The sequence below is a fragment of the Oscarella lobularis genome, chromosome 3 (assembly GCF_947507565.1).
Source record: "Oscarella lobularis chromosome 3, ooOscLobu1.1, whole genome shotgun sequence".
In the NCBI taxonomy this organism is placed as follows: Eukaryota; Metazoa; Porifera; class Homoscleromorpha; order Homosclerophorida; family Oscarellidae; genus Oscarella; species Oscarella lobularis.
The window spans coordinates 486,708-510,222 of NC_089177.1; the positions used below are offsets into that span (position 1 = coordinate 486,708).

General features: G+C 49.5%; 10 protein-coding genes across 13 annotated transcripts; 5 read left to right on the top strand and 5 right to left on the bottom strand.

Moving 5' to 3' along the window:
- Positions 1–730: 730 nt before the first annotated feature.
- On the bottom strand, positions 731–3,070 carry LOC136185084 (heat shock 70 kDa protein 12A-like). Its single transcript, XM_065972139.1, has 3 exons — positions 2,722–3,070; positions 2,403–2,624; positions 731–2,129 (listed from the first exon to the last, which is right to left on the bottom strand). Exons 1-3 carry the CDS (start codon positions 3,043–3,045, stop codon positions 867–869), a joined length of 1,809 nt encoding a protein of 602 aa, XP_065828211.1. The 5' UTR covers positions 3,046–3,070; the 3' UTR covers positions 731–866.
- On the top strand, positions 3,021–6,685 carry LOC136185080 (probable ATP-dependent RNA helicase DDX41). The gene is made up of 21 exons (XM_065972132.1): positions 3,021–3,179; positions 3,258–3,344; positions 3,403–3,477; positions 3,530–3,605; positions 3,667–3,741; positions 3,846–3,906; positions 3,959–4,076; positions 4,133–4,224; positions 4,285–4,378; positions 4,430–4,489; positions 4,540–4,603; positions 4,673–4,745; positions 4,803–4,883; positions 5,134–5,215; positions 5,276–5,357; positions 5,438–5,559; positions 5,623–5,719; positions 5,900–6,049; positions 6,118–6,189; positions 6,250–6,360; positions 6,426–6,685. The coding sequence occupies exons 1-21, from the start codon at positions 3,087–3,089 to the stop codon at positions 6,560–6,562; spliced, it is 1,902 nt and encodes a 633-aa protein (XP_065828204.1). The 5' UTR covers positions 3,021–3,086; the 3' UTR covers positions 6,563–6,685.
- Positions 6,686–7,457: 772 nt separating this feature from the next.
- On the top strand, positions 7,458–8,612 carry LOC136185107 (forkhead box protein I2-like). The gene has a single exon (XM_065972175.1). The coding sequence runs from the start codon at positions 7,653–7,655 to the stop codon at positions 8,436–8,438; it is 786 nt and encodes a 261-aa protein (XP_065828247.1). The 5' UTR covers positions 7,458–7,652; the 3' UTR covers positions 8,439–8,612.
- Positions 8,613–8,840: 228 nt separating this feature from the next.
- Positions 8,841–11,711, bottom strand: LOC136185087 (pyridine nucleotide-disulfide oxidoreductase domain-containing protein 2-like). Its single transcript, XM_065972149.1, has 16 exons — positions 11,606–11,711; positions 11,534–11,553; positions 11,385–11,478; positions 11,260–11,333; positions 11,061–11,198; positions 10,946–10,982; positions 10,572–10,688; positions 10,455–10,516; positions 10,301–10,398; positions 10,100–10,241; positions 9,891–10,028; positions 9,761–9,833; positions 9,420–9,704; positions 9,263–9,369; positions 9,099–9,204; positions 8,841–8,998 (listed from the first exon to the last, which is right to left on the bottom strand). Exons 1-16 carry the CDS (start codon positions 11,706–11,708, stop codon positions 8,916–8,918), a joined length of 1,677 nt encoding a protein of 558 aa, XP_065828221.1. The 5' UTR covers positions 11,709–11,711; the 3' UTR covers positions 8,841–8,915.
- LOC136185085 (F-box/LRR-repeat protein 2-like) lies at positions 9,393–13,828 on the top strand. Of its 4 annotated transcripts, none has more exons than XM_065972144.1 (9): positions 9,393–10,828; positions 10,877–12,058; positions 12,111–12,385; positions 12,437–12,568; positions 12,622–12,864; positions 12,914–13,135; positions 13,188–13,343; positions 13,397–13,582; positions 13,642–13,828. In XM_065972144.1, the coding sequence occupies exons 2-9, from the start codon at positions 11,707–11,709 to the stop codon at positions 13,753–13,755; spliced, it is 1,680 nt and encodes a 559-aa protein (XP_065828216.1). In that variant the 5' UTR covers positions 9,393–10,828; positions 10,877–11,706; the 3' UTR covers positions 13,756–13,828. The 4 variants fall into 4 exon arrangements, with proteins under 4 accessions (XP_065828216.1, XP_065828213.1, XP_065828214.1 ...); XM_065972141.1 differs by having other exon boundaries at positions 9,393–9,778; positions 9,824–12,058; XM_065972142.1 differs by having other exon boundaries at positions 9,393–9,778; positions 9,838–12,058.
- LOC136185072 (proliferation marker protein Ki-67-like) lies at positions 13,784–17,205 on the bottom strand. Its single transcript, XM_065972124.1, has 3 exons — positions 17,045–17,205; positions 16,904–16,985; positions 13,784–16,844 (listed from the first exon to the last, which is right to left on the bottom strand). The coding sequence occupies exons 1-3, from the start codon at positions 17,134–17,136 to the stop codon at positions 13,923–13,925; spliced, it is 3,096 nt and encodes a 1,031-aa protein (XP_065828196.1). The 5' UTR covers positions 17,137–17,205; the 3' UTR covers positions 13,784–13,922.
- Positions 16,573–19,076, top strand: LOC136185099 (E3 ubiquitin-protein transferase MAEA-like). Its single transcript, XM_065972166.1, has 9 exons — positions 16,573–17,318; positions 17,410–17,601; positions 17,656–17,880; positions 17,924–18,046; positions 18,105–18,181; positions 18,229–18,337; positions 18,384–18,517; positions 18,571–18,760; positions 18,826–19,076. Exons 1-9 carry the CDS (start codon positions 17,280–17,282, stop codon positions 18,928–18,930), a joined length of 1,194 nt encoding a protein of 397 aa, XP_065828238.1. The 5' UTR covers positions 16,573–17,279; the 3' UTR covers positions 18,931–19,076.
- Positions 18,901–19,862, bottom strand: LOC136185108 (protein TEX261-like). The gene is made up of 6 exons (XM_065972176.1): positions 19,789–19,862; positions 19,662–19,741; positions 19,456–19,609; positions 19,340–19,407; positions 19,182–19,287; positions 18,901–19,124 (listed from the first exon to the last, which is right to left on the bottom strand). Exons 1-6 carry the CDS (start codon positions 19,853–19,855, stop codon positions 18,997–18,999), a joined length of 603 nt encoding a protein of 200 aa, XP_065828248.1. The 5' UTR covers positions 19,856–19,862; the 3' UTR covers positions 18,901–18,996.
- Positions 19,863–19,908: 46 nt separating this feature from the next.
- On the top strand, positions 19,909–21,664 carry LOC136185100 (arsenite methyltransferase-like). The gene is made up of 8 exons (XM_065972167.1): positions 19,909–20,163; positions 20,228–20,378; positions 20,443–20,579; positions 20,627–20,696; positions 20,753–20,975; positions 21,031–21,123; positions 21,188–21,262; positions 21,344–21,664. The coding sequence occupies exons 1-8, from the start codon at positions 19,964–19,966 to the stop codon at positions 21,517–21,519; spliced, it is 1,125 nt and encodes a 374-aa protein (XP_065828239.1). The 5' UTR covers positions 19,909–19,963; the 3' UTR covers positions 21,520–21,664.
- LOC136185093 (enolase 4-like) lies at positions 21,136–23,477 on the bottom strand. Its single transcript, XM_065972159.1, has 8 exons — positions 23,319–23,477; positions 23,149–23,268; positions 22,623–23,096; positions 22,498–22,560; positions 22,277–22,441; positions 22,101–22,226; positions 21,769–22,047; positions 21,136–21,714 (listed from the first exon to the last, which is right to left on the bottom strand). The coding sequence occupies exons 1-8, from the start codon at positions 23,475–23,477 to the stop codon at positions 21,592–21,594; spliced, it is 1,509 nt and encodes a 502-aa protein (XP_065828231.1). The 3' UTR covers positions 21,136–21,591.
- Positions 23,478–23,515: the final 38 nt, after the last annotated feature.

Sequence of the window (23,515 nt, forward strand, 5' to 3'; positions counted from 1 at the left end):
CATGCGAAATTTTTTATCTCTAGCCCATTCTGCAGGCTTACCAGTCTCGCAAATGGAAGTTTTCGTATAAGGAGATGATAAGAATGTTGAAAAGCCCGTATCTCCTTCAGAGCTTTGACGCCCGGTCGATACCGGCGCTTTCGCTTGGAAATTGCGCCGGCCATGCGGTCCATGGCCTCTGCATACAACTAGTTAGCCGGCTAGAACTTCGGAGGAGGGCTCGTCTTGCGCGCTTACGACTCTTGGGAGTTCGTCCGCGATGTTTCGGGGTGGTGCGTGGCGTCGCTGGCTCGGACGTGGCCGGAGACGCGGGAAGACGTCCATGAGACCGCAACTGCGACTGGGGCACCTTGCTTCGCGGCATTTCGGTTGCAAGTGTTGGTTGCAAGGGCGGCGCGCGCACGAGAATGCGCAGTAGGTTTGTTTGTGACGTCGGAACCACGAACAAGCACGGCTCCGGGTCTGTCTCGTGTCACTGGCGGGTCTGCCGTTGGAGAAGCAATCGCAAGAGTCACGGATAACCACTAGCAGGATATTGCGCTATAAAACTCCGCGATCTTTCTCTCGAAGAATGCCCTGGGTTCTCCCCGTCGAAGCGACAGCCAGTCGGGCGCTTGTTCTTGGTCGTTAACGATAACCCTGCTCCCATTTCCGACGAAAATACGCGCTAAATGTTATTTTGAGGCTAATTAGGGCTCTCAAGAGTTACATCTTTGGATTGGAGTCTCTGTGCTGGTTCGTGATTTTAATCAACAGTTTGCTCAATCCCAACATAAAAAAGAAGAGGAGACGTGTCGACTGTCAGTGCTACGCTCGCAATGGTAAAGAAATGGAAAAAGAAAAAGAAGACGAACGCCACCCAATATCTACTTATTCAAAAAGTCTATCGAAGCGTGCGCTTTCCGCTGACTGGTCAAGTCCATCGCTTCGACTTTGATCTCGGTATCGCCGAACATCATGCTCATCTGAAGCTCGCGATCCTTTCCGCCTCTCGTATCCGGCATATCCAAATGAAGCTCGCCGCATCGTCGAACGCCGGGATCCGTCGTATAACGCACGTGCTCCTTGTCGCTGCAGAAAATACTGATAATCGTGCTCGTCTGATCGGCACGCGCCGGCGTGTAGCTCCGCACGACAATGTCGCCGAGCGCGACGCACTGATCGACGACGACGAACGTGTCGAAGACGTCCGTGCACCAGGCGAGTCCGCCTTTGATCGTCTTCTTCTCCGTCGGATGTTTCCCGTCGACGAACGCGTTCAAGACGCCGACACCGTACGTCAGCGCCGATCGGCGCACGCGCACGACGGTCGGATCGAGTCCGAACAGGACGGCACCTTTGAGGATCGCGAGACCGGGATCCTGCGGGATGATGACGCGCACGCCGCGCTCGCTTCCGCTTCCGAACGTGCGTCGAATCTCGGACTGGAGCAACGGCGACTCGGCGAAACCGCCGACGAGAAATAGAAATCGAACGCCGGCTAAATCCGGCTTGGCGAGCATGTCGCTCACGTGATTGATCGCCTTGCGAACGACCGGTTCGAACAGCTCCTGCATGGCGCCGGGAGCGAGACGAAGCATTCCTTGAGACGACCATCGGATGTCCTTGTTTCCGTAGCGTTTGATTGCCTCCTCGACCGTTTCGCCGCGCACCTTGAGATAGTGATCGATGAACGAAAAGGGCAATGATATGTTGAGGGGATTCGATTTCGTCATCGTGACGGCACGCTTTTTCGCTTCGAACGCAATCATCAAATCGACCCAGCCGGCCGGCTTTGTTATTTGAAAGTCGGCAATGAAAGCGTGGCCGAATATTTGACGAAGTAGCTGCTCGAATTCGTGATCGACGCCGATTGCGCCCCACGCGCCGCCCGACGCCTTGTGGAGTTCTTTCAGCGTGCCGCGCTCTTCTGTTTCGTGCACCGTGACGTCGACTGTGCCGCCGCCGCAATCTACGACGATGTACTGCGTGCCGGCGGGAAAGTCGGCAGCGACCGGTGGAGCGGCGAACGTTTCCGCTTCTTCCGGGACAGTTTCGCGCTGTTTTAACTTTCGGCAGTGTATCGATGCCGCTTCTGGTTCGAGAGCAATGAGAAGTTGCTCCGGATTGTCCGGATGAGCTAAGCCCGCCTAGGAGAGGAGATAGAGAGGATTTAGATAGCACCACTTGCTAAGGAACTTAGAAACTCTGCATGCAAGGGTACAAAAAGCGAGAAAGACCACTTCTCTTTAGATCTGTACATGTACTTAGGAACCTTTCAATAGTGCGGTACAGAGGTCTAGCAGAGGAGAACGGCACACAATTTACAGTAGGTACCTTTGGGTTCATGTAGGGGGAGGACAGATACAACAAAACCTCTTTTCTTTCTCTTTTTAATGTCTTGCTTGCAGGTTGAAATTTACCTCGTATGCCGCTTGGCGCATGAATTGCTTTGCTGGTTGTTTCCATATAGCCGGCACGGTGATCACCCATCGGATGTCGTCGTTCAGTATTTGCGTCGACGACTGATCAGACAATTCTTGGAGGCAGTGCTCCTTGAAAAATTCGAGAGCGTGAGCGAAGACTTTCAATGCGAGGACGCGTTTTCCATTGGCCGCTTCGATCTCGACGCCCTTGTGGAGATCCTGTGCAGCAGAAAAAAAGGGGGAGGTATACTGTTACACCAACAAAGGAATAGCTAATCTATCTATTCGAAGGTCAGGGATCCACCACCGTGTGTACCTGAGTCGAATGCAAATTCATTTTGAATTTTTCGAAGTAGAGCCACTTGCGTGCCTCGACTTCGTCCAAGTCGTGATAGTTGTCGCGTGCGCCGAAGCCGAACGAGTGAAATTCGCCGTCGGGCTTGAGCAGGAGCGTCGTCGGCGTCTTCTGATTCGAGACGCCCGGGTCGCCACCCTCCCATTTGCGCATCATGTGAATCGAGTCGGGATCGCGCGTGAATGAGAACGCGTAGCCGCTGAACGTCGTTCCGAAATCGATTGCAGCAACGACGAAGTGCGACGGGCGACTTGCTGCCCCTTCGCCGGCGGTGCCGCCGCTCATGTTTTGCAGGAAGTCCTGACACGCCTCCCGAAATCGGATTTATGTTTATTTCGCGCATGCTACGCTCTCTCAGAGTCTCCTTTTGCTTCGGAATGACTGAAAGAGCTGAAGAAACCCGGCGACTGTCTGTCAAAGTAGGAGCCTTAATGAAAAAACGTACATTTTGACAGGTGAGGCCCCTTTTGGGGTTCGCAACATTTCCGTGTTCGTAGCGTCGTCCTCCCGACACGGATAGCGACGAAAGCGACGGGGAAGATTACCGGCCGTACGTTTCGCTGAAACAACGGCGAAAACAGATGGTAGGGAGACAAGAAGTCGTTCGAGGAAGACGATCGTACAAACAGGGCTCGTTTTCAGCACGAAAAACGCGGAAAAATCTTTCGTCCGGGGCAGAAACAAGACAACGAGAGTGCAAACAGAACGGAAGATGAGGTCGATTAGAGCAAAAGAGTATGAATCGCGTAAACGTCGACGTTTTCAATAGATTTTGGCAGCAGAACGATCGAGAGCGGCTCTCTCGCTTCTCGATCAGCACAGCGAGCTGAAGAAAGTCGCTGAGGGTAACTGAAGCCAAAATGCATAGTATTGATGCCACCTGTACATTTCCTCTTCATCCAACAGCTCAGAAAGAATCCGCATTGGAAAAACAGGCAAAAGAAGAGGAGAAAATATTAGAGAACATCTCGGAACGAACAGGTGTGTAGTTGCGAGGGAATGTTCGCTACCAATTCCGAATCTAATAATATCTTGATTATCGATATCCCAAGCTAGATCAGACTTTCTGACCTAAACATTTTTAGCTCTGATGGCTGCAAGCGAATTAGCTAAAGGAATCCAATACACGAAGAGCTTAGAAACAAGGTAGAAACTCTAACTAACTAGGAACACTTTTTTTTATGACGTACACACCTAGTTGGAGACCGCCTCGCTACTTAGAAGGACTTTCTGAAACAAAACGAGAGCAAATCAGACAGAAGTATCACATCCTGGTGGAAGGTTACGACCTTCCGCCTCCGGTAAAGACATTTAGGGTGAGCCTGTTTGGGATTACAGCGAGAACAAAGACATGAAGAGGCTGTTATGCTAGGAAATGAAGTTTCCACGACCTGTTATAACGGCTATGAAAGCAAAAGGCATTGTACATCCTACCCCAATTCAAATTCAAGGCATACCGACCGTGTTAGATAACCAATAGATGGAGAAAGGGAGAGAAGTAGTGTTAACACGGACGTCCTTTAGATTGTCTGGGCGGGATATGATCGGAATCGCGTTTACCGGATCTGGAAAGACGCTCGTGTTTGCCTTGCCCATTGTCATGTTCTGCTTGGAACAGGTGGGAACAATTACGTCTATGCAGGGGGGAGAGAGAAATGTCTATCTCTAGGAGATTCGAATGCCCTTTGTACGAGACGAAGGACCATACGCACTAATCGTCTGCCCATCGGTTGGAACCGTTTTTTGTCAACTTTTGGGCTCCTAATTTTTGTCTCACAGCGTGAATTAGCTCATCAGACTTACGACGTTTTGCATCACTACGCGGAAGCGCTTCGGTCAGCTGGTGGGGAAATAAAAGAGACCCCCAAGGGGGAGGCCTTGTTTATTATCAGTCAGTTATTGTCTTCTTTAGGGCATCCTCGGCTTCGCACGATTTTGTCTATCGGCGGGACGGCGATTCGCGATCAGGTCGAAGGAATTCGACGGTAGTTGCATTTCTATTTTTGTTTTCCGAAATAGACTAGTGATTGTTTCGTAACTAGAGGATGCCATGTAGTTGTGGCAACGCCTGGTCGGCTAATGGATTTACTTGCAAAGAAATTGATGCGTCTGGAAATGTGCAGGTGAGATCCCCTATAGTGCGACCAGCTCTCGCTCGTTCTAAACGCACCAAAGTCGCAAATTATTTCTTAGCGTTCACTTCCTAGGCGTATTTTGACGTATTTGTCTTTCTCTTGGCAAATTATGTAGAGACCCGATTGCATGGCTCTCGCTCTTATACATATATGCATATGGTTTTTCTCACTTTTGCATCGCGGAGAAACGTTCTTGTTCCTTACGCCACACCCAAACTTTCAGCCTTATTTTCATCAGATTCCTCGTCCTGGACGAAGCCGACAGAATGGTTGATATGGGCTTTGAAGAAGACGTTCGAACCATCTTGTCCTACTTTCGAGTAACAATCGACGCGCCGACAGGAAGAGCGAAATTCTCTAACGCTATTTCGCTCTATTAGTCACAAAGGCAGACGCTTTTGTTTAGCGCGACGATGCCAAAAAAAATACAGAACTTCGCCCGCAGCGCTTTAGTGAAGCCCGGTAAGAGGGGGAAGCAGAACCCAACACACTGGCAGGTCAACTCTCCGGTTGCAATTTTATTTCTCTTTCCTATAATCAAGTCACCATCAACGTGGGTCGAGCGGGCGCGGCGAATTTGGACGTGATTCAGGAAATTGAATACGTGAAGCAGGAAGCAAAGATCGTCTATCTATTGGAATGTCTTCAAAAGACGGCGCCGCCTGTAATATGCATGTGACGCAAGCACGTCTTTCCCCTAGCTTTGTTTCTTTCTCCCCGTGTCTAGGTTTTGGTATTTGCCCAAAAGAAGGCCGACGTTGATGATATGCACGAGTATTTGCTGCTAAAAGGGGTTGATGCTGTTGCTATACACGGAGGGAAAGGTAAGCAGTATACAAGGGGGTCTGTGTGTACAGTAAAAACCTCAGAACAACCACCCGCAGACCCATGTACCGTGTATGGTCAAAGAAAGTTGTTCTCTCTAACATTAGACAAGTGATGGCTTTGCTGTCTTTTAGTTCGTCTGCTGGATATGATCACTTAGACGTACATGTCTCTTTTAGATCAGGAGGAGAGGCAATGGGCGATTAGGCAATTTCGCGAGGGCAAAAAGGACGTTCTCATTGCGACGGACATTGCGTCGAAGGGGCTCGACTTTTCCGATATACAGCACGTCATCAACTACGACATGCCCGAAGACATGGAATCCTACGGTTAGTAAACGAACGCCCGGGTGGCCGACTCTAAAATAATGCGTGTGTTTTATTTTGTTTTCGTCCAGTGCACCGAGTGGGTCGAACGGGCAGGTGCGGCAAGACGGGCGTCGCGACGACGTTCATCAACAAATCGTGCAGTAAGCGTGCCGTAAGCTGCCGTAAACGTTTCCTACTATGTGCGCTCTTCGCGAACGAAGGCGAATCGACGCTAATCGATTTAAAGCATTTGCTCGTTGAAGCGAAACAGCGCATACCTCCCGTGCTCGCCGCTCTCAAGTCCCAAAACGACGAGTATTTGGATCTGGGAGGTAAGGGGCGGTCCCTTTTTACTCTACGCCCTCCCATGTGCGCTACGATGATCTGCATGTTTCAGACGAACGCGGCTGTGCCTACTGCGGTGGTCTTGGCCATCGCATCACCGACTGTCCCAAGCTCGAAGCGATGCAAACGAAACAGGCGACGAACATTACGCGACGCGAATATTTGGCGAATTCGTCGGCAGACTGGTAAGTGACATTTTTTGTCTCCGTGCGTGCCCCTTCTGTGTACTGTATATACTTTGGTGGTCTGCGGTGCGTGGGCGCGCCTACGTGTTGACGTCGGCGAAGAGGACCTCCGGGCGTCGAAACCTTAGCAACGCGAAAAATCCCGCCCCGATCGCCCGACTTCCTCTTCGCAATTACTGATATTCCAATGAGAATTGACCTCCGCTCGCTTCCCTCCGACTAGGTTCCCTTCGGACAAGGATTCTATTTTTGTTCTCGTGCATACCCGCCCTTTGACTCCCTTTGACGGTGTTCGCTGCCCAGCGCAGCCCACTAAAGTTCACACGATGTTGTCCGAAGCGCACAATAGGCTTCTACGCTCCTTTTCCGGTGTACGAGAGAACAATGGGTGTCGTCGCAGACTGCATTCACTGCACGTCGACGCCGCGAAACAGAAACCAGCTCCGAGCTTAGTAGCAGTTTCCAATAGCTAGCGCTTCGTGCAAGGCGGGCGGCCGACACGTGCGAAGGCGGCAGCGTTGTCGTATCGAGTTCCTACCTCTGCATAATCCAATTAGACTCTCCTCTGCGTCGTGCACACAAAGCTACCCAGCCTGATCGCCCGAATCGTTCGCATGGAGCTGGTCTCGTCCGTTCGATCGCTTCGAACGACCGACGTATTCGGAGCGAGCGCGGCGAAAGCGTAGCGCCTGTAGCGTCTATACGATGTCGTAATTAAGTGCCAGCAATTGCGATCAATTACGACGTGTTTTGAGTCAGTTCGGTCGAACCACAACATTGGTGCTCATCTCCACATTCCGTGCATCCTTGGATTAATTACGCGGAAGCAGTTGACGTTTGGCAAGTGTTGCCCTATTGGCTGTAAGTGGGTGCTCAAGTTACACTCCACGCATTGGCGTGGCGCACTGGCGCCACGGGGAGTGTTGGTAAACACTGATCATTTGCCTTATCTATCAACGACCACACACGCGAGATAATTTCCAAACCAACGACGCGATGATTCAATAGAGGTCCGACACCCGCGATTTGAAGCCCATCCGCTCGACGCCCGCCCTCATTCGCCGTCTCGTAAGCGCACGAGTAAGAACGTCGCGATGGATTGGTCACCCTATTACGTTCCCTTCAACGTATCATCACTCTGCTCGAGCGCCTATCATCACCCTGCCTATCGTTATCACCCATACGCAGGCCACCCGGTCGTCTCGCCTACGGCTCATTCGTGGTCGACCGCCGCCGTCGCCGCAGCTGCCGCCGAACAAGCTGATCGCGACATCTACGCGCTACTACGACCTCCCTACTCGTATAGCTCCCTGATCGCGCTAGCCATCCAATCGTCGTCGGAGAAGAAGATGACTCTGAGTGGCATCTACAATTTCATTATGGAAAAATTTCCCTACTACAAGAAGTGCAAGTCCGGCTGGCAGAATTCGATACGACACAATTTGTCGTTGAATGACTGCTTTCAAAAGGTCGCGCGCGAGGAGGGCGACCCGGGCAAAGGCAGCTATTGGACTATCGATCCCAATTGCGACAAGGCGTTCGAAAACGGCAGCTTTCGACGACGTCGCAAGAAGCGTGCTAATAGTAGTCCGGCCCCTGAAAAACCCGCCGCCGCCGTCATCGGCGGCGAGAATGCGCGGAACGCCATCGAAGCCCTACCCCCGTATCTCTCAATGCCTGTCGCACCTGGACCCGTATCCGGTTACGGCACTGCCCACGGCGAGACGTCATCATCGAGCGACGCTTCCGATTCGGGTTGCGCGAGTCCCGTCTCGTCGCCGCGACTCGCCTACGGTGCGAGTTTGTCGGGACCGCCGCCAGCGGCGACGATTCAGTCGCGTCGGTACAGGACGTTTTCTGTCGCCGAATTGATGTCGTGAGTCGGTGTGAACGGAAGCCCTCACATTGTACAAAGACCCCCTTCCTTTTACTCAGATGAAAGTGCTTATATTTAATCGAACACGCTAATAAGACAATTTGCATGGTTGAGCTGACCTTCTAACAGCATTTTGTGTACGAAAGGTTTCGACGAACAATAGTTTATTCAAATTTGAGCTTCCCTCTGACGCCAATCAGAGCGATTACTAAGTGGCGAACTCTGCGTGCATTTTATATTGTGTTGTGGCAGCTGCGCTTGTCTAAGAAACCGAATTATCGATTATCAATTGACCGATATTTGATAAGGTCAGCCAAGGGGACCTCATCATTTGCGCGCGTGCTTGACACGCCACGGCCACGTGTGGCGCGCGCGGAAGGCGCACCCGCTGCGAGTCAGGAAGTCATTGCGCGCGTAAAGAATCTAATACACTCGAAGCATCTCGCTTAAACAAACGATTTCCCGCGCAAAACAGTTATAACTACGTTCTCCAGTGGCTCCTTCGGATATCTCCCGTGACCACCAAAGCTGCATTACGTCCAGCAGCTCCCATCACGCCGCCACCTGGATTATTCAAAACCAGATAATTAGGTCCAAATGCCACCCTGCGCACACACACACACACACACACACACACACACAAACGATGTCATGCTGTTTGTACCTGGGTGGGCTCCGCTGCCGCAGAGATAAAGCCCCTTCACGGGACACCGATAGGCCGGACGCGCGAAATAGAGCTGATCGAGCGACATGGCTCCGTGAAAAATATTCTATGCATGTAATGAATAAAACACTGGCACTTGTCTGTGACTTGAGGGGATCTCCTACTCCGCCTGTGAGGCCGAAGATGGCTTCGAGGTCGGGCGGTGTCAAAACCTCGCGACCCACAACGGAAGCGGTAAAGCCCGGCGCATAAACGTCGATCAGATCGAATACTACAAAGAGAGGCGATAGGGTTGATATATGTACTGTATCTTCGTCAGACCTCTGTCTGCAAACGCGTTCTTCGTTTCGTCGGTCCACGTCGCCGCGTACGGCGTGTATTGAACGAAGAGCGACGCTACGTGTTTTCCCGGCGGAGCCAGCGTCGAATCGAGCACGGACGGAATCGTCATTTCGACGAGCGGCACCGTCGACGCGCGACCGCACTCGGCGTCGAGATAGGCGCCGTGGAGACTTGCCATCGTCTCGCAGCCCAGATGGATCGTGCAGGCGAGATGAGGCCCCGGTCGAGGAAGCGTCGCGAACGACGGCAGACGATCGAGAGCGACTAGGAGGGCAAAAAAAAGATGGGATTTCACCAACAAAAAGTATCATCAAAGGTACCGTTAATCTTCGTGACAGGTGAGCGATAATCAATGCCACTGATCTCCTTTCGAAAGCCTTCAGGCAACGCTTCCTAGACCAGTTACATTCCCTCCCCCGCCGAATTCCTGTCCTTTTTGTCTCGATTCACCTTTGCTACGAGTCTTCCGAACGTCACCTCCGGCGTCGCGTTAGACAAAACAACGTTGGCCCTTATTTCCGTTCCATCTTCGAGCAACACCCCGCGCGCCGCACCGGTGCGATCATCCGTCAAAATCGACGTGACAGGCTTCAACGTCATGTGCAGCAAAGGCGATGAATTAGACAAAAAAGAGCACCGCAATTCGCTGACTGACTGACCGCATTTGTTTTTATGGTTGCGCCGAGCGTCTCCGCCGCTTTGGCCAACGCCGCCGACAGGCCACCCATGCCACCCTCTACGAAGCCCCATGCGTTTCTAATACCGTCCACTTCGCCCGAGACGTGATGGAGCAGAACGTATCTGAGAATTGAGACAATTCGTATTTCGGAAATTGAAAAACGCGTTCAGTCTTCATTTACCCCGTGCCCGCCGAGTATGGACTCAGCGACGCGCCTATGACGGCGTCCGTTGCTAGCGTGCATTTTAGCGGCTCCGATTCAAACCACGAGTCTAAGAACTTTTTTTTTGCACGGTGACCCCCAATCTCTCCCAAGCGCTACAGAACCCATAAACCTTTGCAGCTGGAGACGTCATCAATTTGTACAATTCGACCGAATCTTTTCCAAGGTTCCGAACTAAAAAAAGAAGCTAGTTCCACTTCCGGTTTTCACATCCGGTGCTCGTACTAACTCGCTCTAAATAGATTCGACGCTGAGGCGAGCGTTTCGAGCCGTTCAACCCAGCGCCCCGACGCCAATCGCGAGAAATCGGGAGGCGGCAGATCGACGAGAGGATCGAGAGAATCGACTGCGGGAGAAAAGAAAAAGGCGCGTCAGCTGTTCGTGGAATGCTCGCGTGGCCGGGAAGTGAAGAACGCGCGTGGTTAGCATTGTCAACAAATAAGTGGGGCGAGAACACCCGCGAAAATGAAAGAGACGCGCAGTAAAGTAAACGAACGATAACGACAGCCCATCCCATACGAGGAAAGACTTTAGATGCGATCCGTTCAAGACCAACAAAGCGAAGGACAATTGACATATCCAATTAGCGTGCATTTCTCTCACCAAATCGCCTAAGGAGTTCCTCGTATCGATCATAAGCCTTCGAAAAGGGAACGACAAGAATGCGCGGCATTTGAATCGGTTAGGTTAGTTGCGTTTAGAGAGAGAGACGACGAACTTGGGCGTCGTTCGGCGAGAATTTCGCGATCTCGCGCGCGTTCGGCTCCGCGTCCAAGCCGAGTAGCAGATACTTCGTCGAGTCGGCGAGCGGCGTGAACGACGACGGATTACGAAGAAAGATCTTCAATCCGCATTCCTCCAATAAATAAATAAATAAATAAATAAATAGTATACCCCATATCGCCGGTTCTGGTTACTTTGAGTCGAAGGTCGTTCACGATCTTAGGACGAAATAGACTGAGAAGGTACGATGCTCGGGAAAATTTAAAGCCTTTTTTTCAGGGTTATACGGTTCTGACGTGACTTTTATTTTTCTCTCTACCGGGTACGATTTCTTCAGTGACGGCCGCTCCTCCAACAATGTGCCGTTTTTCGAGTACAGCGACGTTGATTCCCGCCTTTTGGAGGTATCCCGCCTTGAGAGGAAGAACCCGTAAGAGAAGGTGATGCTTCGCGGTTACGGCAACTTACAGCCACCAGACCGTTGTGACCTAAAGCACAGAAATGTACTAAAGCGAGCACTCTTCTATCCTATCTGCTGACCAGCTCCAACTACAACTGCGTCGTATTGACTCTTCAGTGGCGTTTCGTTGTAAGAAGCGCGACTGGAAAAGGCTCTGCATCGCTGAAGAAATCTCGACGACATGAATAAGAGTTCCCGGATTATTTATGGAATACGCCTCGTGAAAAACAGCATGGTTCACACTCTCGTCGACATTTGCCTACGTTCGGTTGGCCAGTGCATTGGCATACTAAGCCAAGTGCGTCGTTTCTTGCCGTGGAAGGACAAGGAACGGCTGATCGAGCGAATGTGCAGCCATCGTCTCTTTACGCCCACTCTCCTGCCCTCCGTGACGTATCACCTATTCGCACCCGAGCTAAAAAGCGTCTGCTTGGAGTGGAACGATCAGGTGATCGACGGCGTTCTCGTGCAATTGAGCAAATGCGGTTGCCAGCTCCGTTATCTAAAAATCGACGGATGCAAGAAAATCACAGGCAAGACCGTAACGTCCAAGGTTTCTGATTTTCTATTTAATTCCTCAAACAGACGACGGCATCTCCGCTCTGTTGAAAAGCCAATTCGAACTCGTTCATCTCGAGTTGAAAAACCTCGCTTCCGGCCTGAAAATGATCGGGTTGAGAGAACTCCACGCGGAAAATCTCGCCTACGTCGAGTTGAAATCGCTTGACGCGCTCGCCGACGAGACGCTCAAATGCTTCACGGAAAATTGCCCCTGCATAAAGGTCCTTCTACTAAAGAACTGCAGAAAGGTTTCGTCACTCGGAATAGCAGCCGTCGCTGCCACACTAAAGGAGAGCCTTGTAAGAGATAAAGGGAGTCGACTAAACCTTAGTATATGCACTTTGGCACAGGAGTGTATAAATTTGACTGGAGTTCATGACGTTTCAGATGATGCTATATTGGCTTTGGCCGAGCATTGTCCTAATTTGACGAAGGCGTTATGTCATGGATGCAGCCGTGTGAGTGGATCAGCTTTTGTTAAGGTGAGCCTACAATCCTAAGATCTTTATCTTGTTATTATTTATTCATTTCTAAGCTTGTTGAAGCGACGAGCGTTGCGAGTATTGAGCTCTCGTTTTGCTTTGGGGTGTCTGACACCGACATCTTGTCACTGGCCAAATCGCCCGTCATTCGATCTCAACTAAAGTGCCTAGAACTGTACGGTCTTCAGATTATGGAGTCGACGCTAATTCGAGCCTTGGGCGACGGCGGCTTGAACCGACTCGCTGAACTTCACTTGTCTAGCAGTGTGTCCGTAACGGATGCAGCCGTTGAGACAGTGAGTACTTCTTGGCAATTTTTGATTAATTTTAGTCGATTATTTTTAGATTGTTTCTCATTGTGGAGATCATTTGGCTGTGCTGGACCTGAGCACGTGCTCGCAGCTCACCGATCGCTGTTGCCAGCACGTATCTCGTCATTGTCGCGTCTTGCAGAATATCAACTTTTCTCTGTGCTCGGAAATTACGGCTATAGATCTGCTCCCGCTTATTCGAGATCGGGAGAGAGGAGAAAAAATTAAAGTGCTGACCTTTACTGGCTGCCGACGGGTAAGGAGAATTTAATCAATCAATTGATCAATGACTTCTCCTTTTTCACTAGATATGTTTGGAATTTATTAATGCTATAGCAGATCACTGTCCGTTTATTGAAGTTTTGTTGCTTGCTGGCGTTGCAGCAGTCGACGATGGGGCACTGCAAGGAATATCTCGCCACTGCAGACAGTTAAGATTTGTTGGCCTCAAGGGATGCACCCAGGTCTCTACGATTTTTTAAATCTGTGTAACGTCAAATATTTATTGTGTGTACAGGTGACTGACGAGGGTGTCTGCGCTCTTGCTCAGTACTGCCCGCTTCGTATGCTTGTCATCTCGGGCATTCACGCGCTTACGGATAAGGTGATCTTTTCTCTCGCCTCTCACTGCTGCTCAAGACTTGAAGAAATCTACATGGCTGGCTGTGCTCAGATTACCCCTGCTGCTGTCCGATATTTGCAGGTAAACGCTTGTACTCCCTCTCCAACCGCTGTACGTAGGTTTTTTTGTGGCTATTGCAGGATTGCTGCGTGAAGCGACCGTGGGTACATCACAAAATACCAAATGCGGCACCAGACCTACTAATGGCAAAAAACCTGGACACGGGAGAATTTTGTAAGGTCAGTAGCAGCTAGCTGTCCCTCGCGACTGACACTTGATACATACGATAGATAATAAATGTATAATTTAACATGGCAAAGAAAACTATTTGGTGAACATACACGTACAAGGCCAAATGGCAATGAAAAACAGTTCTAGCAAAGGACAACAACACAGTTACTACAGTAGTTCTTATATGGTACTAATACTTCCTCCTCCTTTTGGGTATAAGCTTGTGTTCAACGACGTCGTTAAAGCTAATGGTCGTCGTTCGCTTGCGCTTGGGCCTTTCCGGGGTTACGTAGTAATTCTCCGGCGCTTTCAGTATTCCCTGATCGTTTTCATCATTCTTTTTCACCAGCCGTCGAGAGCTACGCTTGATATCCATCGCTACAGGAGCGGGATCAACGTTGACCTTCTTTCCCCGACGAGTTGACTTCGTGGCAGCCGGCATCAGCGCCGCCACATCCTGACCGGCAGCCGTTCGCGATCGAACTCTCGCGCTCCGCCTCAACGTCGGCGGATTCTCTTCAGCAGATTCCGGTGCAGCGGCCGCTCGCTTCGTCCTCCTCCTCGTCGTCGTCGTCACTTCAGCAGCCTGTTCCGCCATCGTCTCAACAGCTAGTGCCGCCGTTTGCTTTCTCGTTGTTCTCTTCTTCGTCACTTCAACAGCAACCGGTTTCGCATCAGCAACTGGTGCTTGCTTCTTCGTCGTTCTCTTTCTCGTTGTCACTTTGGCAGCAGGTTCGGGTACCGTCGCTACTTCAGGAGCTGGTGCGGCCCCTCGTCTCCTAGTCGCCCGCGTGACCCTCTGCGCCGTCGCTACTCGAACAGAAGGAGCCCGATTTCGCGCCGATCGTCTCAGGACCATTCCGCCGCCACAGTCCGGGATTGCAAAGAGCGCTGACTCAAAGTTCTTCTCCGGCGAGGCATCGTTCTTCATCTTTGGCATTCTGAACAATCGCGTCAGCCCATCAAACGCCGAAAGCGACTCTTTCTTCTCTTTCAACGGGCTCGGCCACTTCGGCGTAGCAAACATAGTCGGGCAGAAATTTGCCTCGACGTCCTCTTGAGCGTTTTTACTCTTTCGCTGCGGCGTCTTGAACAAATTCGCCTCGTACACGTCCTCAACGTTGATTTCCGTCGCGACGGCCTTTTCCTCGACGAGACAAGCTCGTTTTGCAACCGGCGACATAACAAAGTCCGAAGATTTGCGACCGGAAGCGCCGGTAAATCGAAAAACTGGCTTTGTCGTCGTCGTCGTCGTCGTCGTCGGCGGCGGCTTTTTCAATCGTCTCACACCCTTCAATACCTTTCGTCCGGCAATCTCCGCTTTCTTTCGCGACACCGTCGATCGCATGATCTCTGACCCGTCAACCGTTTCATTGAACGGAATTCTCTCCACCATCTTTACGCGCTCAATGGCCGCCGCTTTCTTCTGCGCCGCTCGTCGCAGCGTCATTCCGCCTTCGATCGCTTTACGCAGCGGCGTCTGCATCTTTCGTTTTGCGCGTCGCAACAGAGACCGAGCCGCCACGCGGCCAATCTCCTCTCGAATCGGAGTAGCGAGACGTTTCTTCTTCTTCAACGATATCCCCGCTTTGATTTCGTTTCTCATTGGAGTCGCCATCTTTCTCTTCGTCGTCTTCAGTTGGAGTCCCTGTGCAATTGCCTTTCTCAACGGAGTGAGCATACGTTTCTTCTTTGTCTTCAATTCCAGTCCCTCTTCTATTTCTTTCCTCATTGGCGTATTCATTCGTTTCCTCGTCGGCTTCAAGTTGAAACCCTTTTGAATTTCCTTCCTCATTGGAGTCGCCAGTCTCTTCTTTGTCTTTCTCAAAGCAACCCCGGCCTTTATTTCTTTCCGAACGGGAGTAGCCATCTTCTGTTTCGTCTTTCTCAAGTCAAGCCCCTCTTCTATTTCCTTCCTCATCGGAGTAGCCATTCTCTTCTTCGTCTGCTTCAAAGTCACCCCGGATTCAATTTCCGTTCTAACAGGAGTAGCCAATTTCTTTTTCGTTTTTCTCAATTCAATTCCCTCTTCTATTTCTTCTCGCATCGGAGTCTCCATTCTTTTCTTTGTTGGCCTCAGTTCAAGTCCTTCTTGAATTTCCTTTCTCACGGGAGTAGCCAATCTCTTCTTTGTCTCCTTCAAAGTGATGCCAGCTTCTATTTCTTTCCTCACAGGAGTAGCCATCTTCTTCTTCGTCTCCCTCAATTCCGTCCCCTTTTCAATTTCCTTCCTCATGGGAGTAGCCATCCTTTTCTTTGTCTCCTTCAATGCAGTCCCTGACTCGATTTCTTTTCTCAGAGGAGTATATAGTCTCTTCTTCGTTGGCCTCAATTCGACGCCCTCTTCTATTTCCTTTCTCACAGGCGTAGCCATCTTCATCTTCGTCTCCTTCAAAGGAACGCCCGATTCAATTTCCTCGCGCATAGGCGTAGCCATTCTTTTCTTAGTCGCTTTCATTTCCAAACCCTCTTCGATCTCCTTTCTCATAGGAGTAGCCATTCTCTTTGGAACGGCGCTGCGATCAATTTTTGAGCTATCGGCTTCATCCATTTTCTCATCGTCAAAGTCGAGATGCGGAGGATCCAGCGTTTTCCGGCGAATCTGACTGCGCTTTGGCGTCTTCAAAAAGCCCGGAGACGATCGTCGGCGTCCATCTGGAGTCCGCCCCAGCTTCACGGGCATCTTCGGTGGAAGATGCTTATCAAAATATTCGGGACTCAGCATGGGACCGAAACGAATACTCCGTCGCGGCTCGAAAGCACTTCCGGCATCGACATCATTTACTTGATTCGTGACGTCAACGCTATCGGTCTCCATGGAAATGACGTCATCAGTCCCCTCCCCCTCTTCGCACAAGGGCGCAAGCGGACGAAACGAATTGGACGATTTCGGCTTCGGTTTTCTCGGCGGCGTCGGCGTGCGTCGCTTCTGCTTCGACGACGGTATTTCCTTCAGCGGCGACGCGACGGGGACGTTTTCTCCGGGATATTCGAATCGAAAGTAACGGTCGGCGATCTTGATCATGTCCTTGTGAGCGAGACGCGCGCGACCCGTCAACGGCTTGTCGTTGACGTACGTATCGTATGCGTTGCTGAGATTCTCGATATCGAACTGAATAGAATCGGGTTTCGCGGTGTGTTACGTTGTGTGTGGGGGCGTGGTTTGCTTACCGTTTTCTCCGCGTTCGCAGTCAATTTTGCGTGCTCTTGCGCGACTTTTGGCAGTTGAACGCGTATGTCGCAGTCTCTGTCTCTAATGCGAGTAGGAAATCGTTTGCTAGAGAACGCATTGCGTTGTTATGTTCGACCTACCTGCCGAATAAGCAGATGTCAGCCGAAATGGGGAAAGCGCGGCCATCTCGACCGTTGCGATGAATGATTACGACGTTTCCAATGACGGACATGCCGAGAATTTGGCGAGAAACAACTAGCAGACGCAGTTACTGCCAGTTAGTAGTTTGAATTGACGGCTGCGCGCTCGCTGGCGTCTGATTGGTCCGCTCGTCGGTGCTTCAACGCCCGTAGGCACGGGACTTGGGAAGCCAAGATGGCAGACGTACGAACTCTCGAACACGCGACTTTGAAGGTACAGCAAAGATTCTATTCAACAAAACGCATTTAAAACACTACTCGAAACGCTTTGGAGTTCCTTTTATTCGAATTCGTCACGTTTCTAGGTTCCTTACGAACTTCTCAACAAAAAATTCCGCATGTCGCAACGCTCTATCGACCGCGAAATAACCTACGTAACGACAGCGGCTAACGAACTAACAGATCGGCTCATAAACGACGGGCGCAAGATGAGAATTTCCGAAGCGAAGACCGCAATCACGGGCGTGGTGGAAAAACTTCAAAACCTCAAAAGAAAAGTACACACAGAAAGGACGCGCATGGCATAGAACGACGTGCCTTTGTTCGCGTAGGCGGAGGAGTGCTTCGATCAGGAAGACGAATGCCTTCGTCTGTGCAAAACGCGTATCAGTCATTTGGAGGAATATGCGTCTTCCGATGGCGGTGTCACGGGCGTTTCGTCAAGCGACGTGCGAGCGTGGAAGGAAAAGAGAATCGATCGGATGCTCGTTGATCATTGTTTGAGATCGGGGTTTTACGACACGGCGTCTCTATTGGCTAAAGAGGCTGATATTGAGGTGAGAGAGTGTGTGTTGGGGGCTATTGAAAATTTTTTCTTAGAATCTGGTTGATACGGAAGTGTTTATGGTGTCAAGAAAAGTTGAGGAGGCGCTGAGGAGACGGGAAACGGGACCCTGCTTGGCGTGGTGCTACGAGAATCGATACAAATTGAGAAAAATAAAGGTGAGACTGACTATGAGGTAGTGGGAAAAATTGCTCCTCAAGACTCGTTTCCGCGCAGAGCACACTAGAATTCAATGTCAAAGTACAAGATTTTGTAGAGCTTGTTCGATCGAGGCGAACAGCAGATGCTTTAAAGTAATTAAATAACTGTATTAATTTTCTCAGCGATCAACTACATGTAGATACGCAAAGAAGTACTTCAGCTCAGTGGAGGAGAGTCTTCTAGGAGAAATGCAATCTGTCATGGCTCTTCTTGCATTTTCAGACAGCACTCAGTGTCCTCCATATAAGGTATGATTACTTGCTATATTAGCTTATCATCGTTTCATACACGTAGAGACTGTTTGATGAAAGCAGATGGCGTCTTCTCATTGATCAATTCCGTCAGGACAATTTTTCCTTGCATCAGCTCAACGGCCGCTCACTGCTCTCCGTAACGCTCCAGGCTGGATTGACAGCTCTCAAAACGAGGTAGCAAGTGCATGAAAGACAACTTTTAGTGTATCACACGAGATCCATATCAGGCAATGCTACAAGGAACAGGAACGGAATCCCGAGTGTCCGGTCTGCATTGCACCGCTCAACGAATTGGCTCGTCCTCTTCCCTTTGCTCACTTCAGCCAATCCCGTCTCATTTGTGCCATAAGCGGGCAACGCATGGATGAGCACAATCCCCCCATAGTTCTTCCCAATGGTCAAGTGTACAGCAAAACGGTGATAACAGTCTAGCACTTGCCCACTTGACTTCCCTAGTCACTTGACTATATGTGTTCTCATAGGCTCTGGCTAGTGCTGCTGCTCATTCAAGTGAGAACAAGGTCACCTGCCCCAAAACGCAAGAACAATTTCACATCAACGATGCGAAAAAGTTATACATTATGTAGTTAACTGCAAATACAACAAGAGATGTATAGTTAGATTACTGCTATTTTGTTCGTACGTCTACGTAGCTAGGTAGTTTTGGCTCGCAAAGGAATTGCGTTTCGTGTTTTGTCAAAGACGTAGTTGAATAGAGCGAGAACGCCATGACGTCGGCTTCGTTTGCCTGACAAGAGATTGTCACTTGGATCAAGGCTCACTGCAAAGAAACGGTATGATAAAAACTAAAACTGCACTTTCTATATGTTTTGCTTACCATGTGTTCTTTCTGCCATCGTTGGCAGTACGTTTTCGCTTGCTGAAAGAGATACGAAAAAGATGAACGGCACTAGCCATAGGCATACAGTAAAGTAAGCCAGTATCTAAAAAAATGAAAAAACTGAGATGCATACAAAAGCCTTTCTGTTGACTGACTTCTGCAAAGGGGTGCCAGACAGTTAGAAAAAACTGGAATGCGATGTAATGATTAAGCGCAAGCATGCCTAGTAAAAACAATAATTTAAAATTGTATTGAGCTATCATTGTTTTACCGAAGCCCCCAACGAAGCGGAGAGACGTGAATTCGACGAAAGGAAAGTTTTTCAGAAGTAGAGCATAAACAGCGTTCGCCAAAAAACTCGTTCCAATTACCGTGAGTGGAATGCCTTCAAACACAGCAAGACCCGCATGTACAAGACCTACAATCTAAAGAGAAACGTTCATAATGAAGGTGGGATTTTCTTATTCAATTCCTTGCCCATAGGAGTGCCTTTATTATGCGTTTCGTGATAACTGTGTACTCCTCTACTAAATCGGCGAGATAATACAGTCCAGACGCTGCGAAATACGTGGTAGACTTTTTGAACGCAAAACAGGCACGTTACCTAAGCATACTATACAGAAGGCGATTTGTATCGCCGACGCAAACCAGTAGAGCAGCCACAGATACATTGACCTAGCGTGCGCTTCGTTTCGTCATGCTGACATCATGCTGACATCACACGAGCCAAAATATTGAATTCCCTACACGTGTTCTTCTCGTGCTACGGTTCAACTGGCATGAGCTCTTGCTGTTCTCCCGCGAAGAAGAACTGCCCGTCAGGGGCTTCCGTGACCGATTCGGTGAAGGAGTATTACGGAAAACGGCTAACCGGATCGTCTGATCTGAAAACGAACGCGTGCACGACGTCGAACGTCGGAAAATGGCCCAAACACATTCGCGAAGCAATTTCACAGTGTCACGACGAAGTGCAAAGCAAGTAAACTGTCATTTAGCGCAAATAGATTTACGGCAGTCTGTGAGTACCATCGCACTTTGAACAGATACTATGGCTGCGGTTTGACAATTCCCGAGAGCTTGATTGGCGTGCATGTGCTTGATCTCGGCAGTGGATCTGGCCTCGACTGTTTCGTTTTGAGCAAATTGGTCGGAGAAGGGGGAAGCGTCGTTGGCATTGACATGACAGATGAACAGGTAAAAGCAAAGTCATTAGCGCAAATAATAACCCCTTTCTAAGCCGCATGTTCACTCCTTTTAGCTGGCTGTGGCAAACAAGCACGTTGATTATCACATGGAAAAATTTGGCTTGCCAAAGCCGAATGTCAGATTCGTTAAGGGCTATATCGAGCGACTAGGCGAAGCAGGCTTGGAGGACAATTCATTTGATATCGTAGTGTAAGAATGTTTTCTGATCAATGAACCCCTACTTACTTTGTTTCTAGATCCAACTGTGTGATCAATTTGAGCCCCGATAAGAAGTCTGTGCTAAAAGAAGCGTTCAGAGTTCTAAAAGTGCGCATAGGTGCTCTCTTCTCGGGTTCTAATAATCATTTCTTGTTGGTTTCCAGTCCGGCGGGGAGCTCTATTTCAGCGACGTCTATTCTGATAGGGCTGTACCGGAAGAGGCTAAAAAAGATGAAGTCTTGTGGGGTGAATGCGTATCGGGTGCAATGGTGTGGAGCGAGTTGGTGCAGTATGCGCAAGAGGTTGGCTTTGAGGAGCCGAGACTTGTCACCGCTTCGGGATATAGCATTGAAGATGAAAAGCTAAAGAAGATCCAGGAGAAATTAGGTAGAGAAATGACAGAGCTTATGGGTAAGAAGACACCGTTTGCGTGGTTTCTTAGGTGGAGCCCAGTTTTGCTCTGCAACGTATCGTATTGTAAAAATTGGTGACGACAAGGCAAGAGATGCCAAGCCAATGAAAGTAATCTATAAAGGTACGTTAGGTAGTCTTGGAAACTTATAGTCCGTGTGGGGGAAAAGTACAGGTTTCTTCTTTAGGCGACATTCTTGGTTTTGAAAAGCGTTTGGAGTTTGACGCTTTTAACGTCTTTGAGGCTGGAATTCCAAAGCAAGGTACTTGCATGAGGGGGAAAAGTGTAGTGTACGGGTTTCCAAATCCTCCCTATCCCTGTTGACAAAATCCCTGCACCCTAGTGGCGTCGCCTCTTGCAAAGATTCTCAAAGGTACTCGCTACGCTAATCATTTTAATTTTGAAAGCACCGACGGCGAAGAGAAGGAGACCAATGGAGCTAGCAAAGTATCTCTCGTCAATCCATTTCCTCATATTACAAAGACGCAGCCGCTTAGCAAAGGAGGTTGCTGCTCCTAAGCAAGAACCCATAGAACGTCGACTTCGTGCATTTTTGCGGTAAAATAGGTAGAGCTCAGCTGGATATGTCTATCAGTTGTCAGACTCGTCGCTGATTGCACTAACTAGTATTTCTGTCACACGATTATACTGAGTAGCAAAGAAACCGTTTGCTGGCCCCGGTAGTTTGACGTAGGCACTCCCCAATCCAATAGCCTATAGAAATAGCCGTTCTCTGCATGAAACCGCGTGATGATCATTTGTTCTTACCAAATCAACGAGGCAATCAATGTCTTCCAAGTCCGAAAACCCGAGAGCAATTTTCTCGTCCGTTGCGCTTGTGCTGAACGTGCGCGACAAGTGAGATACTGTTTGGAATTCGTTCCAGTTGTAGGAACGAACGACTGGCTGGATATCTTCCTGTGGTTCCGTTTCGGTCTCGCCCTCCTCACCTTGAGATGGGAGAGACGGGACGGTCATCTCATAGCTACAAAGTAGCGTGCATTTCTCGTTTAGACGCTCCCTCAGCTTAGTCCAACCAGCAACGTCCTAAAAAAACAAAGGTGTGCACATCTGATGGCTACATTTGTTTGAGCTAGTACTGATTTAGCTAGGGGATCTTCCAGAAGTTGAATGTGAGGCTTTTGAGCGATGAGATCGGCGTAGAAATTTATTAAATCGTCGGAGCTTTTCAACTGGCCAACAGTGAGTTCGTATTTATTCTTTTCCTATTAATAACGGGCTCATTCTCGTACTACTGCGCACAGTGTTTGCGTACCGTATTGAAGCACGTTTGAGCGTCGATATTTACGCCCAGGATTAGATGCGTGTCCCATTCGAGATCAGCAGCGGTCAATGCATCTTGCATTAAATCTAGCGCCTGCTCAATTCTATCCAAGCTGGGAGCGTAGGATCCGTCCGGAAGAGTTGCTCTTGAACTAGGCTATGTATAAAGCCGAATTTATACCTCTACTGAGGTACGTAGTTCTATGAACTGACCCCGCTTTTCAGTGATAGCACGTTGCCCAAACTAGCGTGAAATCGTAGAATGTATTGAAGCCCCTATGGTCATTGGTTAATAATTTAGCTCCCAAGGTACATACCTAACTAATTTTGTGACTTACCTTTTGACAGTCAACTTCCTTTGATGGCATTACATAAAATTGCCTTACTTTCAGTTTTCCGTTTGCGTGTCTCCCGCCGCTTAGTACTTTACTCATAACAATTGGGCAAATTGGGTCCCTTTCCTTGTTTTTGCTCACAATCGTTGCTAGCGGTTCTTTCCGCAATTGGCTTATGCTTTGAGCCAGAGCTAGAGAAACGGCCATTGTGGCCCTCTTGTTCCCTATTTCGGCACCACTATCTTCCACTTGTTTGTCTAGGTCTTCTAAGTTCGTCAATGGTTTTCCCATCAGAACTTTGGCTGCCTTGGCAATGACTTCCGCCACAGCCTCAGGTGTAACCGCGGGCGTTGGCGGTCGATCTACAGCCACTTCGCTGGAGGGTCTCGATTTATTGCGCTTCCCAAATGAAGAAGTGCTCTTTTCTGCTATGGGCTCAGGCGGCGGAGGCGGGGGACAGACGGAGGAGCCGATCACCTGAAAAATAGAAGATGCCTTTAGGTAAGTAAGCGACGTTCACTTGAGATACCTGTTGAATTCCATGAAGGACACAGTGCACCTCTACCTTCGATGTCTTTCCGTCCACGCAAGCCACACTTTCTACGGCTGTTACTACAGGCTCCTGAGCTAATTTTGCAAAGCTCCTTGCCTAAAGGTAGAAAATCAATTTCTTCTTTTTACGCTATATGTTTTTTATACAAGGAATCCGTAAAAATCGTCTGGTTTGACTCGACACGCTTCGTTGAGAACTTTCTCGCACTCAGCTTGTCCGCGGTTTTCGTTCAGATAAATCAGCGCTTTCTCCTTTTCTCTCTGACGCTCCAATCGCCGCCGCTCGAGGTCCGTACGACTTTCCATCATACGGGGGAGGATATCTGATTGTGTATTCGTGGCCG